Genomic DNA, 18,717 nt, shown 5'->3' with positions numbered 1-18,717 from the left:
AAACTTCTATTTAAATATTCAACTATAGCTGTTGATTGCCATTAAATATTTTAAAGCCAATTAAATCTTCGCTGAGATTATCTTCCTATTCTTAAATTTCCATTAGATGAATTCATTTTACTTTGCAATCCTTTAGTATATTATATAGGACCTTAATACAACTTTTTTAACTGAACTGTTGAGTTGCACAAGACAACTATAGCCAACACTTAATTCATTGTTTAACTACAGTGGTTACCCAATCAAAAAGTCAATAATGTATGAAGGTATATTATGCATATTGTGTCATGTAATGTTGATGCAAAAGTTTCTAATTACCAAAAGTAAACACTCTCAGCTTATTAACTTGATGCATACATGACCAGTTAGATGACTAACTTGGCAATAGCTTGCCTATCTTGGATTTTTTCAGTTACCCATAGATGCATTGTAGCACCTCCCATATTGAAGTTTTCAATAAAAACTTACCTAAATAGACAAATATTTCTCCAGTTCAGTTTTGAAAGTATTAAATGACTGAAAAAATAAGTTGCTAAAATGTGATATGTGCGAAAATATTCAGATTTTAAAGAATGTGTCTCTTTAAATATATGAAATTTAATAAATTACATTCGAAATAAAGGTAATATAAATTGGATCACTGCACTATGTCCATCAAATGACCAAGATTTTGCTCCCAGAAATACCTTAGTTCACTCAAGAACACACACAAGCACACATTCCCACACGCGCACACAAAATATCCTAGGCAGGTGTTTGCCATCCAATGTCTTCTCTCTCTCTAAGGCTGGAAATGAATTGTATTTATTCCCAAAATTATTAATAAAACAGAATCTTTACTGAAGCAAAATATTTGTTTCCTTCAAAAGGCCTGGAAAGAGAAGTTATTTTAAGTCTTGTTCCCACTAGCTCAGTGACTTGCAGCAAGTAAAAATGGTACATTAATGTAAACAAATATTTCAAACTGAAAGGCACTGAGCATACTGCCTCTGTTTCCAAGTATCCGTAAGGTTATTTGGCATGGGTATCCAAATCAGAAATGTGTTTTTCTTTTAAATCTGGCAATCAGATTCTAAAGTAAAATATCCACAAACCTACCCATTATAAATAATTTGGTACCAAGAAGCCTACTTTAGGCCACCATAATAGTATTTAGAATCCCAACATACTAATTTAAAAATTACATGAAATTGTAAGCAAAAATATTGCTCACAGTAGAATGAAGTCATAATTTTATTCCCTCTTTATAGACAGATACATTTTATACAGTTTAAAGCAATGACCCTACTACTGTTCTCGCGCAGAGCTTTGTTGTATTAAGAGGTAAAAAGGAAGATAATTAATCTCTTTTTCCCCAGTATGTGAATGATGCCAGCTTCTAAAGGGAGGACGGTGAATGGATTCAACAACAGTTCTCATGGAGAAGCTCTGGTTAGGCCTGGGTACAGCACCACAGCTGTTACAGCAACCAAAGCTGCCATCAGAGGCATCCAAGGCCATTGTCTCTGTGTGGAGAGAAAAAAAAAATCAGTATCATATTTGTTCTAGTTTACACTACTCAGTTTACCCCTTGGTTCCGATAAGTCCTGAGCACCTGTTGATAAACATCACTAATATGTTTCCCATGAACCCTTACTGTTGGGAAATCCTGACACCAAGGGGTTAAACCATATTTGGCCTACCACAAGGAACTCCAAGAGACGCAGTCATCACAATGGCATGTCACCACGAGTCTCTTTAGTCGTACTGTATTTCCAACTTTGTTACAATATGCACCTAGGATTATATCTTCTATTAAACCTTTGAGGGATTAAGATGCTTATAATATTGTTCGTGCAAAAGTATTGCTAGACCTATGCTATGCAATAAACAGCATCTAACTTCTTTGCTCTGTGTGTTTAAGCCAGATCTGAGATATTAGTTCTAAGTGGATCCTATCAAGGTAATTTTTATTATTATTTTACATCAAGGGTAACAAGTATTTTACACAGGACATACTGGGAGACACTGTAAATGTAGTGCAAGCTTAGAGTTAAGAATGCAAACCCACCACCTATTTGTTATTCCCATCTTGTCCTTTTTCCACCTTCTTCACAGCAGTAGTGAGAAAAGTGAAAAAGTATTCAAAGCCAGAGAGGAAATTCTAAATCCAAAATAAGAAATAAAGGACCAAATTTCAATTTAAACAGACAAACTCTTCATTTTCCATATTTGATTAAGTAATTACGTTTTCTTTCAGGTCCTGTCACTGCAGTATTTCACAAAATTTGCCCCATTTTGCTAAAGACAAACTGAGACCAAGTTAGAAGAGAGACATTCAAAACTGGTTAAGTTAGAATTAATTCATAGTTAGAAATATCACAAAGAAACCACACAGATGTTAAATGATTAGTTGATTGTTCAGCTTGACAGTATCACAACTACGGCATATTAAATGAAGGGGTTGCTTCAGGTAAATAAATATCCGTGAGCAGTTCACCATGCACTATTTTACAAAAATGGCACAAACAGGCGACAGGGACAAACATACATTGACTGAACACAGTAGTGCTTGTACCTTTCTCTACCACAATGGGCCGTAACACCAATACAGGAAAGCCAGGATTAGGCCGATGAATACGGCTGGGACGGGTTGTAATATGGAAGGCTAAAGAAGGGAAGGGATATTAAAAATCATTTTTTGCTATAAAATCAATAAGGTAAAGATGATTTAGATGGGGGAAAATAAGTCAAAGAGTGAGTTTTGTTTTAATCGAAATGTATTAAAGACATCTAACACGATACAGCATGATCTAATTCGGTATACAAAGTTAGTACACCACTCTACTCAAATGAACATGGATATTTAAAAATAAGATGAAGTAAGCAGAAAAATGTTCTAAGGAAGCCTTTTGTCACCACTTAGAATTTAGGATTTCAGTCAAAATGAGGCTTAGACTGACATGTCAATCACATTACTGTCTTCCTTTTTAAAGGGGAAAAAAAAAAAAAAGATGGGAGACTGAGCATGGCTTTTCCTTTACACAATGAAACCTCATCCAGGCATCCCTAGGCAGTGGACTCTGCATATTCAGAAGGTCCAAGAAGCACTACAGATTCTTCATCCATTTCTTCACACTCAGCAATTTTCAACCTCCTGCCCACAAGAAAAAATTCTCTTCCTATGAATAACCTACAATTATATCACAATGCAAATCCTGTGGTCAGGACACTTCTATGAGACTGCAACATTATTCAACATTAGCAATGAAGTGTACCACAATGATGGAGTACATATCCATCAGGGGACTCTGGGAGATGAAAATCTCCACCAGGGCATCAGCTTCTGATAGCTCAAATTGCTAAAATCTGAAAGTTGGACTTACGTCTTGATCTCACGTTGTGACAATGTTGTATTTCTAGACAAATTTCAGGCCATCAACATAACACATACCTTGTTTTAATTGCACACAAACTTGTTCAATTAGTTTTAATAGACACTAATACACCTCTTTATTTTGAGCTTTGGCTGGATAACCTCTGTCCTATGTCATGAATTGGTTAATTCAATTTCAAAGGAGTGACTGACATAGGTGATGAGAATTGGTAACTAAGTTTATTTTTTAAACTATCCTTAGAAGACTCCTGCTTTTTCTGTTTCTCTAGCTATATATGTGTGTACACACACATACTCAGGAGTAAGTTCAGATCATGCTAGATGTCTTTTTAGTGCTTTTTTGTGCTGAAGCCATGTTGATTTCATATAGTCAGCTAAATGAGTTGAACTCATGTTTATAGACTTCATAGAATAAGTTACTCACAGATTTAAAAAAAAAGTAATACAGGCATTTCAAGCATAACTTCAAATAAAGGTCAGTATATATGAAATTTAGAAGATGTTCTACCCTGTGCAATACATGCCTTGAATTTATGCTAATTAAAATTTGTTTTAATCAAAGCAATATCCAATAGACAAGTTATGTGTAATTATAATCAAGGCATTTTCATTTGTGCTGTAAATCCGAGTGCCATCTTCCCACAAGAAGCATGGTGGTAGAAATAATCAATGCAGTGCCAAAAGATTTCAAATTCATCAAAGCACTTTACATGCTCAGAACCATTCACATGGATAAGTCCATCACTTAAAGTCTCAGGAAATCATCAATAAACTACAAACATGCAAAATACAGGTAGCTCCATAGGTCTATGCATTTAGAACATAACATTGCTTTTTAAAATTAATTCTTCACCCCTTCAAAAGAAAGAGGAACACAAAAATCCTGTGGATTTCCAATATGAGTTTGCAAATGGAGTAAAGGAATTTTCTCTCCTCTAGCATTTATAGTACATAGAATGGTCTACTGCATTTTATTTTAGCGATCATTACATGCACCCATACAACATGCATGACATACATTAAAAGCAACCACCACATTAAATGTACTTGCCCACAAAAAGACAAGACAACCTTTTTATTCTCTCCCCACACCACCCTGAAATGTAATGAGTTTCCTCATTGCTGTCCTCCTGTCAAACCAACGCCTGATTAAAAACATGCGCCCCATATATTATGATGGAAGATCTGTAAACTCAGGCTTTGGCAGGCCACAAAAGGGAGGAAGTTCCACAGTTGGCATCCTTTCTTCCAAAAAACCTTAGCCAAGAGTGAGGTGAAAGATGATGGCTTCAGCCACAAGAAGAGGTTAGTGGTACTTGGAAAAAACTTCCAGCCCCTTGGAAGCTCCAGGATTTTTTGAGTCACCTAGCAAGATTAACTAAATTTGCAAAGTTTTAAAAATGTCACCCCAGGAGTGTTGAATTGAGGCTCCTCTTAGGAGTCCCTCCCTCCATACACTCTTTGCTGTTGCTCATCTTATTCTGACCTCCTCCAGCCTCCCCATTCTCTGTTTCCCCTCAGTCCTTCCTCCTAGTTTCTCATTGACATACTTAGTTTGCTTCCTGAGGTCTAGGTTCTTAAAAGGTTAAGTGTAAGGAGTCTACCACTTACCACCAGCCACTCAGGGGATGTCTACCTTGCATTATAAACTCAGGCTCGGACTCAGGTTTGAGCCCAACCCCCCTACCATCCACACATAAATCTATCTGACTCAGGTCAGCAAGCACTCAGGACCCAAATTCTAGGACCCAATCAGGGGGGTGGGTCTGAGCCCAAGACCTGTTGAGACTTCGGTCCTAGCTCTGTCAGTTTGCAGTCTGGACGCAGATCAAGCTATAGATCCAAGTCAGAAGGTCTGCATAGTGCAACATGGGTGTGTTAGCACGGTTGTGAGACCAGGGTCAAGCAATTGTAAACCAAAGTTTTGAATGCAGTGTGGTCGCTCAAGCATGGGCTTGGAAACACCTAGTCCACAAATGTGGGTGCCACAGACCTGGGTTTACAATGCAGTGCAGACATACCTAATGTATTCCCTGCTGAATCAGGCCCTTTTTCCTGTTCCCTCTCACTCATAGTGCTTAAGGCCAAAAGGGACCACTAGAGTGTGGTCTGTCATTAAAAATTTGGAGAAGGATTCCAAGCAGGAAAGAAACTGGTGTGAGATTACCACGAACGGCACATAAAGCAACAAGAAGACGGTGAATGTGGCCTCCCCTTTTCTTTCCTCTTCTCCCAATTCTGCTGCATGTTAAGAGGTCTACAGGGTAGTGGGGTAGTTATACTGGCTCTAACAGCGTGGGTGGCATTCAAGGACGCTGTGCTTTGTAGGCACCAAAAGCTGTCTCTGGCAGTACACTCAATCCTGTGATATATTTAAAATTAATTACTACAGAAAAGATCATTCCAGTTACTCAGGCTGGAAAGCGTAGTGCATTTGAGCTATACTTCCCAACCTAAGTTCCCAGTAAGCTGCGCGGCTCAGCAGCGGCCTATTTAGTGCCGCGCAGGCACTCAAGGAACCCACCTGGGGACCTGCCGCAGCCGGAGGAGGGATGCCCCTCCCCCGCCACATAGCCCGGAGCCCAACCTGCCGCGCCAGGACCTGCTGGGGTGGCATGGCCGAATCGGGCCCAGCCGTGGTTGGGGCGGGGCAGGGTGGCCAGGGCCCGCGCCAGGCACAGCTGGAGCAGCCCAGACCCATTGGGGCAGCGTGGCTGGAGTGGCGCATGGCTGGAGCGGCATGGGGCTGGCTGTGGCCAGCCCTCCCCCTGCCCGGACCCAGCCGTGGCAGCTCTCCCCCAGCCCAGACCTGCGCCTATCCTGCAGCCGCAGTCCCAGAGCTGCTGCAGCGGGGAGAGGTGCCCAACCCCTGGAGCCCAGGTGTTGCTGTGGGGAGTCCTCTCTCCCTGCCATAGCCCCTGAGCACCCTCCTGCACCCCAGAGCCCACACCCCCAGCTGGAGCCCTCACACCCCTGCACCCCAACTTTCTGCCCCAGCCCTGAGCCCCTCATCCCTGGCCCCACCCCTGAGCCTGCAGCCCCAGCCGGAGCTCTCACCCCCTGCACCCCAAACCTCTACCCCAGCCCTGAGCCCCTCATCCCCGGCTCCACCCCTGAGCCCGTACCCCCACCCGGAGCCCTCACCCCCTGCACCGCAACCCTCTGCCCCAGCCCTGAGCCCCTCATCCCTGGCCCCACCCCAGATCTGACACCCCCAGCCGGAGCCCTCACACCCCTGCACCCCAACCCTCTACCCCAGCCCTGAGTCCCCTCCCACACTCCAAACCCCTCAGCCCCACCCCCCACCACATGAATTTTATTATGTGCACCAATATGAAGGTGATGTGTCACACACCACCTCCATATTGGTGCACATAACAAAATTCATTCAGCACATGGGTGGGAAAAATTAGAGGGAACACTGTTCTCAATGTGTGTAGCACTAGCCCATCAGGGCCCTTTGTCCTTAAGAGGCAAGACCAGGAGACAGTCAGAGGATAACATTTACTGAACAGACCACCACACAGAAGGAAAATATCCTGGGAAAGATCTGTTTTTCCTGTTATTTTTAATAAAATTGTTTGTGTCCAGGTCTTTTGACTTCTGTACAGAAGATTTTCAGAGAGGATTTTTTGCATTTTTGTGTGAAGTGAAAACGTTTTACCTGGCTCTGTTTGCTAGTCATTAGTCCAGATTTTTAAAGAGAGCAGAAGCACAGGGACATGTGTAAAACAGTATATGCAGTTATGAACCTAATTTATGTGCACAATTACTGCAATTGTGTATTCAATCTGCATATTTGTGCATGCAAATACACAGGAATCTAAATGGTTACTTGCATGTACAAAGACAGTAGTGCAGCACACATTAGGTATGCAATTGCAGGTGGATTTTTGTACACTTCCCTTTTGAAAATCTGGTCTTTACCATGTAACACTCAGATGTTGTCACAATCAACAGACTTGCCATCACAGAGGCCCAACATAATTTGTACAGACTTACATTGTTTCCTTTTTCTTGTAGCAGCTTCAGGTTGTCTTTACATTGTTTGAGCTCATCTGTGATTGATTGCTTTTCCTGCTCAGTCATCTCAAACTTCAACTTCAGCTCTGAGAGTACAGTTTGTGTCTTTTCATACTAAAGGCAAAGAAAAAACAATCTACAGACTCATCTTAAATTGGATATTAGATGTTAAGTTCTGTTAAGGTAAGTCAGTGAAGCTTCAGAAACAAAACCTTCCTTATCAATCACGTTTCAAGATAATTTGGTCAGAACTAGCAGTTCCATATAAAAACAGCAGATGAGAGATCTGTTTGGATGATAATTAAAACCATCTTGTATCCCAAAGAAAAACAACAACAAAGAACCTTTTCCCATTCTTACTGAAACAGTCTTCTAAGTTTTCTTTTTACTACAATTTCTCCCCCTTGTGTTGAAGGCTTAGAACTAGTTGCATGTATGCCTTTGCTTTTTGATAGCAAAGAGACTCATAACATCCTACTGCAGGTATAACTAAAGGAGAACAAAGTCTTATTTATATAGTGCCTTATCTTGCATGATACCAACATCTTTACTAATGACATATGCTATATTCACAAATTACTTCACCTACCACTAGGAATGCAGCCTTCTTCTTGGATAGAAGGCAGCAACTACCAGTCTACACCACTGCACTACGTTTTAAAAAAGTAAGTAAGGACCACCATTATGCAAATGAAACTGCTTGGGTAATTTAAGAAGGCAGAATATAACACTACAAATCTAAATTTAGCCTAGAAACTGAAGCTACACTCCCCTAACATTAATATAAAATGATATGCAAACTTTAATGACAACTTCAGTAACTCTTTTACATTTCATTCAAAAGATAGCACATCCAACCACAGTATGCTCCCTATGGACATACCAGGGCATTAGTTCAGAACAGACTCAAAAGAAGTATTTCTCCTACTAAATAACTCAATCTACTTCCTAGAACACTCAGTTTTCCTTTGTAGGTTTCCCATCTATTTGCTAACCAGATCAGACACTGCTTTATGATATAATCAGCAGTGATTCTTCATTAGAATGATTTTAGTTGCCTAGGATATTCTGAGATAGTCCACTAATTCTGGAGTTTATCATTTATTAACACAGACAAACAAAAATATTTTCATAAGTGGGGGACGGGGAGGGGGGGAATTATGCACTTCTAAAGTGGGGTGAATTCACCATGGTGTGTCATGTGAAACTACAGTGTGCTGGTGGTCAACTACATTGACAGCAGCGCCTGAACATCTTCAACTTATGTGCCACACCAAACACAATGTGCTTACAGTATCCCTCCTTAATCAAGAGGGACAATAATTAGGGCTGTCAAGCGATTAAAAAAATTAATCACAATTAATTGTGTGATTATGCTGCCCGCTTCTTGTTTACAATGTCACCTGAAAGTAAGAACAGGTGTTCGCATGGCACTGTTGTAGCCAGCGTTGCAAGATATTTATGTGCCAGATTTACTAAAGATTCGTATGTCCCTTCATGCTTCAACCATCATTCCAGAGGACATGTGTTCATTCCAATAACTGGTTCTGCTTGATAAAGATCCAAAGCAGTGCGAACTTATGCATGTTCATTTTCATCATCTGAGTCAGATGCCACCAGCAGAAGGTTGATATTCTTTTTTGGTGGTTCGGCTTCTATAGTTTCTGCATCTGAGTGTTGCTCTTTTAACCCTTCTGAAAGCATGTTCCACACCTCATCCCTCTCAGATTTTGGAAGACACTTCAGATTCTTAAACCTTGGGTCGAGTGCTATAGCTATCTTTAGAAATCTCACATTTGTACCATCTTTGTGTTTTGTCAAATCTGCAGTGAAAGTGTTCTTAAAATGAACAACATGTGCTGGGTCATCATCCAAGACTGCTATAGCATGAAATATATGGCAGAATGTGGGCAAAACAGAGCAGGCGACATGTAATTCTCCCCCCAAGGAGTTCAGTCACAAATTTAATTAATGCATTTTTTTTAAATGAGCATCATCAGTATGGAAGCATGTCCTCTGGAATGGTGGCCGAAGCATGAAGGGGCATACGAATGTTTAGCATATCTGGAATGTAAATAACTTGCAATGCCGGCTACAAAAGTGCCATGCGAACGCCTGTTCTCCCTTTCTGGTGACATTGTAAATAATAAGCAGGCAGCATTATCTCCCACAAATGTAAACAAATTTGTTTGTCTGAGCGATTGGCTGCACAAGAAGTAGGACTAAGTGGACTTGTAGGCTCTTTTGTTTTTGAGTGCAGTTATGTAACAACAACAAAAATCTACATTTGTAAGTTTCACTTTCACGATAAAGAGACAGCACTACAATACTTGTATAAGGTGAACTGAAAAATACTATTTTTTGTTTATCATTTTTACAGTGCAAATATTTGTAATAAAAAATAATATAAAGTGAGCACTGTACACTTTATATTCTGTGTTGTAATTGAAATCAATATATTTGAAAATGTAGAAAAACATCCAAAAATATTGAAAACATTTCAATTGGTATTCTGTTGTTTAACAGTGTGATTAAAAGTGCTTAGACAATGTGTCAAACATTCCTTTGTCAAGGGAAGCTTGTCCCTATCATTCAAGGTCTATAGGTATTCAAATTATTTTACAGGCTACAAGGCAACCCTCACAACAGATCATTAGGGGGGCTAGAAAGCATTGCTTTAAGCATTAAAGCAGAGGTCTCTACCATTTGAGCTAAAAGTAGCTGCTCCTTTATGGATATAGAACTTCTATAGTTATAAAGTTATATGTTAACAACATTAATTTACATTTTTTCTGAAATATGAAAATGGTATATAACGTCATAGTGATTAATTTATGACCAAGCAAGGAAAAGGATTACAAAAAGGATAATGAAAAATCCACCAGAGGCTGGATAAAGCTTCTCTAATTGTGTTCATGAGGAAAGGAACTAACTATTGCAGCTTTTTTTCCCCATAGAGTATGTGCTTCACCAGCCTCATCTGAAGGGTTCTAACTTTATCATATGCACTTCTTAATCACCTTCAAAAGTCCTGAGGATCCAAGCGAGGCTCTATTAAATAGGAAGGACACTCAACTTTGCAGAGGATGTGAATTCCTAATGCTTAGGAAAAATGGGTGTGTCTAATATAGTACAGGCATTGTCTCAGAACAGTTAATACCTATTTATACAGGTTACTGAGAATTTAATGCTGTGGTCAAGAATATGACTGCCTATCTGCCATCTCAATGGTAGTCATAAGTGAAAGCTGCCCATGAACAGCATAAAAACCAGTGCACTTTGCCTGCAAAAGCAAATATTTAGAAAGTTTCCAAACACACACACAACTTACTTGAGCTTCCCTTTTAGGTTCACAAATTTCCTCATTTGTGCATCAAGTCCCACTCACAGAGAACCACTTATATTAATAACAATTTTCAGAAGTTTTGAGGTCATAGCTATTTTCACTGCATTTCCATCTAGCTAGCATAAATATCAGTTGCTGGTCATAGGATCAAATCATAACAGGAATTAATGTATTTCCTTTTACCTCTTTCTGAACATCCTTTGCTTGATTCTCAGCTTCACTGAGTAGAGTTTTTAGACTAGCTGCATCGCGTTGATGTTGTTCCTTCAAAGATCCCACTTGATTTTCAAGTTGCTTTCGGGTCATTTCAAGAACACTTAGATCACTGGTTAGCGCTAAACTCTGTTTCTGAGAACTGCAAAACAATATTCAATTCATACTTCACATTTTAAAATAAAACATTTACATGATTTATAAAGAACTTTTTATCCCTAAGAACTTTACAAACTTTTACAAAGAAATTTTGGCCAAGGATTAATATTTTTTGGAATATCTATTTATACACAGAAAATAATTACAAATACTTTGAGTAGAAACTAACTCACAAGAACATTGCATCTCAATGAGATAGTTACAGTATGCATAATGTACATATATCTACTTCAATTTAGTTCATTCTAGCTTATCAGTAACAATTAAATATTTTGAATATTCTAAAATAGAAAATATAATGGTCTTCATGAAAATCTAGTTATTTCATAAAGTTTTGTACTTTATTAATGTAAAAATCTGTAAATTAATAATTAAATACTAAGTATTTAAGTTAAGCAATTGTAATTTGTGCCTATAAAATATAAGCAATAGAAATATGAACCACTCTTTTAGAAACCATCGGCTTTTTTTTTTTTTTTTAAATAGAAACAGAGATCATCTGCGTCCCCACATTTGAGCATGAACATTTTATGTGAAGAAATACAAGTGCAAAAGTGATCACATATTTATGTGCACAGACCACTGCAACTACTTTTAGAAAATTGGACTGTGCTATATTTTTACCTAGTCAGGATGAAGTAAGATATTGTGGGGAAAAAGACTGGTGCACATCCTCAGTGAGAATATACCACTAGTGGCCTGGACTGGCAGCAGAGGGTTGCTGGGAATATATCACAGGACTAGATATTGTTATATGGGAAACTGTAATGGGGAGGTGTGGTGGTGTCAGACTGGATACAGTAGAAACGTGGGGCAGGAGAGAAGAGGGAAAATGTCAGGAGTTAGAGAAAATGGGAGCAGAAGTAGAATGAAGGGAGATTCATGTATAAGATTTGGCTTCAGTTTGCCTAAAACAATGACTCATCCTTTTTTGGAATGCTCCACTGCAGGGAACTTCCATTGGTAACTACAACTAGAACTTATGGCACTGAGAACATAAATATAAAAGGGTAGGTACATGGTAAAAATTCAAGTCTAAAAGAAGAAGAGGTTACTCACTTTGTGCAATAACTGCTCCCATCTCCCCAATCCTGCAGGTCAACATGATGGCTACTAAAAAGGCCATCTTCATAGTTAAATGGAGCATAGAACAGGTTCCCATAGATTCAAATGGAGGTCTCAAGGTAACTAAGGACCAAATTTAGGTTCTAGGTTATGTGGGGACTTTAATCTGGGGTAGAGATTCCCCAAACTCTCAATAAACCTAGATGATGCCAGGTGAGCAAAAAATGGAGAATTCTTCTACCGGACGATGAAAGGCTGATATTGCAGCCAAATGGGCCTTAATCAGACTAACTTTCTTCAGATTCAACAGGTAATACAGAATGACAAAGTGGCACAAATTCAGGCAGGAGGCAGCACCACCACCACCAATGGAAAAATCTCTTCTATTTCTGCAGGTAAGTAGTTTGGGTTGACCTCTTTCTACTAGTCAGTAACACCTGTTGTACTTCCGTAAAGCAAGAGGATTCTAACTCCAGGAACCATCAAGGAATCACGCTCTGAGGTGCAGAACTCCTACAATGGTGTGAAGCACATGACCCACATCCTACGAGAGGACATGAGAAGTGGTTGAGCTTGAATTAGATGGTTAGACACAAAGGTGGAGCTGGTAAGGGTACCAAACTTGTCTCGACCTGACTGGCACTATAAGGGTAACTCTGGTCCTGTCTGATTTTGTTCATCACCCTTAGTAGCAGCAGTGTTGGGGAAAATGCAGACCTTTCTTCCAAGACAGAAGAAAGGCTTCTCCCCTCTCAAGTAGAAAAAAAGGGCATCTCTTGTTCCTGCAGATGGTGAAGAGATCCACCTTTGGCAAGTCTCCATCTTTTCAATATGCTGTGGAGAACTCTTGAGAGTCTAACTGCCATTCATAGTCCTGTGAGAAGAATCTGCTGAGGACATGGCTGTGGTGTTCTGGATACCTGGGAGGGTGGACTGCTGAAATTTGGATTTGATGAGCTATACACCAGTTCCATAATTTCATGGCTTTAATGAACAAGGAGACGGATCTTTCTCCTCACTGCTTGTTGACATAAAACATGCAGGATAAGTTGTCAGTCATGACCCTGTGTGACAAAGTTCCTCCTCTATCTTGGTGGGTCCTGCGCTTATTGGCGGATTTTCTTGCCGCAGAGATTCACCATGTGGGTTGGGGAACAGTCCAGAGACCTTCCCCTCTGGAAGAACCCACAGTCCAGGTCAATTGGGAGGTTTGGGGGGAACCCAGGCCCGCCCTCTACTCCGGGTTCCAGCCCAGGTCCCTGTGGACTGCAGCTGTCTATAGTGCCTCCTGTAACAGCTGCATGACAGCTACAACTCCCTGGGCTACTTCCCCATGGCCTCCTCCAAACACCTTCCTTATTCTCATCACAGGACCTTCCTCCTGGTGTCTGATAACGCTTGTGCTCCTCAGTTCTCCAGCAGCACACCCTCTCACTCTCAGCTCCTTGCGCCTCTTGCTCCCAGCTCCTCACACTCGCACCACAAACTGAAGTGAGCTCCTTTTAAAACCCAGGTGCCTTGATTAGCCTGCCTTAATTGATTCTAGCAGCTTCTTCTTAATTGGCTCCAGGTGTCCTAATTAGCCTGCCTGCCTTAACTGGTTCTAGCAAGTTCCTGATTACTCTAGTGCAGCCCCTTCTCTGGTCACTCAGGGAACAGAAAACTACTCACCCAGTGACCAGTATATTTGCCCTCTACCAGACTCCTGTACCCCACTGGTCTGGGTCTGTCACACCTGATTGATATGTCCCTAATGCGGAGTATGAAATGAAAGCAGTGCTCCTCAGAGCCAAGACTGATCTGGAGACTGGTTTTCTGAATTGTCCACTGCCCTGAGTCATGAGGGCATTGAAGTGGGCTCTTCGTCCCAATTGTGAACAGTGGCAGGTGTCCATCGCACAGTGTTGGCTGGATCTCACAGCACCTCGTTAATGGGTACTATCACCCTGGAGGATGTTGCTGACTGCAGGATATCCAACAGTTTCTGCTGTGAGTCCTTGACTTCTTCAAATTCCATTTGAAGAGCATCCACAACCCCCTTTACGAGATCTTGAAATTGCCGAAAATGGTCGGCCAGGGATGGTGGTAGAGGCATAACAAGGATAAAATAGGTATTTGAGGGGTGGCCTCTATCTGCCCTAGCCTTCTGCTCCTCAAATGTCTCCTCCTGTGTGTGGCGGGGGGTGGGGAGCGCTGTTTGGGGAGGAGTGGGCTGTACAGCTCTAGTACCCTATGAGATGGTACCAGTAGTCTGGTGAATTGCTGCTGATAAGCAGCTCAGGGGTCCCAGTCCGGTCACTTGGGGCGTCCCACACAGGTGTGGGGTGGCATTCAGGGTTGGTTCCACCACCCTTAATGATGAGTGCAATCTTCCCTGTGACTGTCAAAGAATGGATTCCTGAAGGAATATGTTGAAGAACCCTGAACAGAAACAGAAGAGACCTCCTGGAAGTCTCCTTCATCCTCCTCACTATTATCCAATGGAGGGGCACCAGCAGAAAATGGTGGAAAGTTATGCGTTACTGGAGGATGGTGGTCCAGAGATCAGGGTCTTGGTACCGAGAGGTGCTCAATACCCATGAGAAACAGGGACTCTGGTTCCTTCGTTACAGACAGGTCCATTGTGTATCTGAACTTTTGTGGTATTGAGTAGGGGTTCAGTAGTAATGCAGTAGCCGAGGACAATATCACATCACACTTGATGGTGGGCGTACCAATGTAGATGCCAATGATGCCTTGGCGCTGCTGCTTGCTTGGTACCAAGAGCATTGGTGCCAACGGCAGGGCTGTGCTTGATGGTGCCAGTCCAGAGTGCTCATGCTTGCCCTCCTCATCCCTTGTAGAGGGTACCAAGGATGTGCCTCTCCTTTGAGCTCCAGGACTTTCCAGCCCCACCGGTTTTGAGGGAGGAGTCCTTCGACTGAATGGTATAGAGTCGAGAGGTCTAAGATTTGAAGGCTGTAGATGTCACAAGGGACATGGGGTTTTTTTGGAGCTGGTTCCTTAAGATGAGAGTCCACATTTCTCTTTTTTGGAAGGCTTCCCTCAAGCCTCCAAAGTCTTCCACTTCTTAGGGGAAGCCTGCGCCGAGGTTTAAGGGACACCGGATCTGTTCAGAGCAGATTTATGGGTGGGGGAGGAGTCTCCTGACCCGACTCAAAAGCTGGTCAAAGGGAGCACTCTATCATCAGCAATCTGAGTTTGATCTCCCTCTTAAGTCTCTCAGAGGAGAAAGAGAGAAGTAAAACAATCCTCTTACTGCTTTTCTTTAACTATAACTATTACTAACAACTAACTAATCTTAAACAACTCTAGAAAAATAGAACAGCTGAGACATGCTCAAAGTGGACATGCTAAGGCTCTGTCTCAAGCCAAGGTGGTTGAGAAGGAACTGAAGATAGTTCTCCCACACACCCCTAGATAGCCTTGGTGTCCAGCACGAGGAAGCATAATGCTCATAGGCTGGTCAAACGGACACTGCTAATGGACCATCTCCGATCAAGGACTCAAGAGGTGCATGGGCACCTGAAGCGGAGCACCGATGTGGATACTACTTGAAGAAAAACAGGTTATTGTCCCAGTACTGTATTCTAGATGAATTATCAAGACACAAGATTCCAAAAGTGAAGACAAAAGGGATAATGGAGGAAGAGGGGATAAAATGGACGAACTACTACTGTGTAAGCTGGATGTTTTAGGCATTCTTTAGCAGTAAGGTAAAATGACTCAAGAATGAAGGAACTACAAGATCAAAACATTCTGAATAATCCTGTCACACACACACACACACAAGATACCTGTGAAGTATGTACTTGTTGTAAGAATGGGAGATTTATCTTTATTAATTGCCATAACACTGTAAATGAAATACATCTTACAACACACTATCACTTCAGTGAAGTCTACCATGACTAAGGCTAAGATTTTGTCATGGATATTCTTAGTAAAAGTCACAGACAGGTCACAGGCAATAAAGAAAAATTCACAGAAGCCCGTGACCTGTCCCTGACTTTTACTAAAAATATCCATGATAAAATGGGAAGGGACAGTGGGGTGGCTGGGAGTCCTGGGGCCCTCACCACCCGTGGGGGCTCAGAGCTCCGGGATCCCCCTGCCCTCTCCCCAGTGGCAGGGAGCTGCAGGAATCCCCCTGTCGCCACCGGAGTGGGGAGCTGTGGGGGCCTGCCTGTCCCCCCCCATGGCGGCTGGGGGAGTCCCCGTCCCCCACAGCAGCCAGGAGCTGCCGGGTACCCCCCCTGCCTGCTGTGGCTGGGAGCTTTGGGGCCTGCTGCCTCAGGTGGTGGGGGTACTTCGCAGCTCTCTGCCACTGTGGGAGGCGGCGGGACTTTGCAGCTCCCAGCTGATGGGACTGAAATCATGGAGGTCTTTGGAAATCATGGATTCCGTGACTTCCGCGACCTCTGTGACAAAATCGTAGCCTTAACCATGAACATTAGTGATGTGACAGAATAGAGGATCCTGCAATCCTATTTCAATGTTATTTGCAAGCTCCAAATGTTAAGCATTTTCTAATCCAAGTTTTTATACATATTTTTTTCTTTTGGGCAGTAAAGGAAGACAACTTTTACTAAGTTTAACCAATGTTAGAATGCATATTCCCAAGTCCCTATTAAAGAGGCAAAATTTAATTTAAAATAAGATGTGTCATCTGAAGCATATTTTATGTTCATTAGTAATATACAAATATTTAAAAAAATAGAGCACTAAATGTAACTAATTGTAAATGTGAATTGTTCTTTAATCAAAACTAACTGTAAATCAAAAGTTAATAAAATGCATAAGATACATTCCAGTTCTCTTGTGTACAAGCTATTTAAAAAACAAAACAAAAAACATAATTGGCCCCTAATTTTTAAAGTCCTTTTTAGCTGTTATAGAAACCTAAGGCCATTTGTAACCTTTAGAGTCAGTAGCTCTTACCTATGAAGCTCCTTCTCTTGTCGCTGAAGTTCAGATGCAAGCAAAGTATTCTCATTCTTTAAGGAGAGGCATTCAGCTTCTAGATCACTCCACTCCTTTCTCAACTTTTCAAGTTCACCTGTAAACAATGTAAAGTTACTCTGAGTAAAACAGTCAAAGCAATAATGTTTCATGTGCCTTCAAAAAGTAACAAGGAAAAATCTGAGAGGATTTGTAAAAACTGTAACTTGTCAAGTTGATTATTATGTTATATAAATTTTGTAGCACAGAACTAGTATATATCAAATTATAAGGCAACATTAATAGTTTAAGACACTTAAACACTTAGATTAGAATCACAGAAGATTAGGGTTGGAAGAGACCTCAGGAGGTCATCTAGTCCAATCCCCTGCTCAAAGCAGAACCAACCCCAACTAAATCATCCCTGCCAGGGCTTTGTCAAGCCGGGCCTTAAAACCTTCAAGGATGGAGATTCCATCACCTCCCTAGGTAACCCATTCCAGTGCTTCACCACCCTCCTAGTGAAATACTTTTTCCTAATATCCAACCTAGACCTCCCCCTCTGCAACTTGAGACCACTGCTCCTTGTTCTGTCATCTGTCACTACTGAGAACAGCCTAGCTCCATCCTCTCTGGAACCCCCCTTCAGCTAGTTGAAGGCTGCTATCAAATCCTCCTTCTCTCTTCTCTTCTGCAGACTAAATAAGCCCAGTTCCCTCAGCCTCTCCTCATAAATCATGTGCCCCAGCCCCCTAATAATTTTTGTTGCTCTCCACTGGACTCTCTTCAATTTGTTCACATCCTTTCTGTAGTGGGGGGCCCAAAACTGGATGCAATACTCCAGATGTGACCTGACCAGTGCCGAATAGAGGGGAATAGTCACTTCCCTCGATCTGCTGGCAAGGCTCCTACTAATGCAGCCCAATAGGCCGTTAGTCTTCTTGGTAACAAGGGCACACTGTTGACTCATATCCAGCTTCTTGTCCATTGTAATCCCCAGGTCCTTTTCTGCAGAACTGCCATTTAGCAGCACTAAGAAATAGTGGCTATTTCTTGTAAATAAATAAATTAAAAAAAGTCTTTAGAGGTCTATTACTAGAATTTGAAAACTGAAAAAGTTATGGAAAAGTTCATTTGAAGCATCTGCTTTTCCAGCCACTGACATCTAACTACAAAATTATTAGCACTAGTAGAGTTCAGGAGAATCAGAAGTTACTAGATGCCATACATGTCCTACAGCCACGTAACACAGCATTCAAAGCAAACACTGGAAACTTGAAATCAAATCTGTGAAAATCAGCAACCAGTGCAACTAGTAGAGAAAGTCTTGGGGATGCAGTGACAAGAGACTGGATTAGGCAAAGCTCTCTCAGGGTAAGTCTATACTGCAATTAGACACCCATGGCTGGCCCATGCCAGCTGACTTGGGCTGCGGAGCTGTTGAATTGCAGCCCAGGCCTGGACATCTACACTGCGAATAAACAACCTCGCAGCTCGAGCCTGAGTCAACTGGCATGGGCCAGTCACAGGTTTTTAATTGCAGTGTAGACATACCTCAGAGGCCTTCACAAAGAGTAATTAACGCAGAGTTCTA

The 18,717-nt window shown here is 41.5% G+C and overlaps 1 protein-coding gene across 1 annotated transcript in view; it reads right to left on the bottom strand.

Annotated features, from left to right (window-relative positions):
* Positions 1-1,232: 1,232 nt before the first annotated feature.
* Positions 1,233-18,717, bottom strand: part of SLMAP (sarcolemma associated protein) — a 166,437-nt gene continuing 148,952 nt past the window's right edge. The window contains exons 20-23 of the mRNA XM_065407127.1: positions 17,124-17,241; positions 10,929-11,100; positions 7,379-7,513; positions 1,233-1,505 (exon numbers count right to left, since the gene is read on the bottom strand). Coding sequence (XP_065263199.1) covers positions 1,416-1,505; positions 7,379-7,513; positions 10,929-11,100; positions 17,124-17,241 — 515 coding nt within the window. The 3' untranslated portion in view covers positions 1,233-1,415. The remainder of the gene's footprint in view (positions 1,506-7,378; positions 7,514-10,928; positions 11,101-17,123; positions 17,242-18,717) is intronic.

The sequence above is a fragment of the Emys orbicularis genome, chromosome 7, assembly GCF_028017835.1.
Source record: "Emys orbicularis isolate rEmyOrb1 chromosome 7, rEmyOrb1.hap1, whole genome shotgun sequence".
Classification (NCBI taxonomy): Eukaryota; Metazoa; Chordata; order Testudines; family Emydidae; genus Emys; species Emys orbicularis.
The sequence above is the reverse complement of the archived record's forward strand: the minus strand, read 5'-3'. Positions and strand labels throughout refer to the sequence as shown.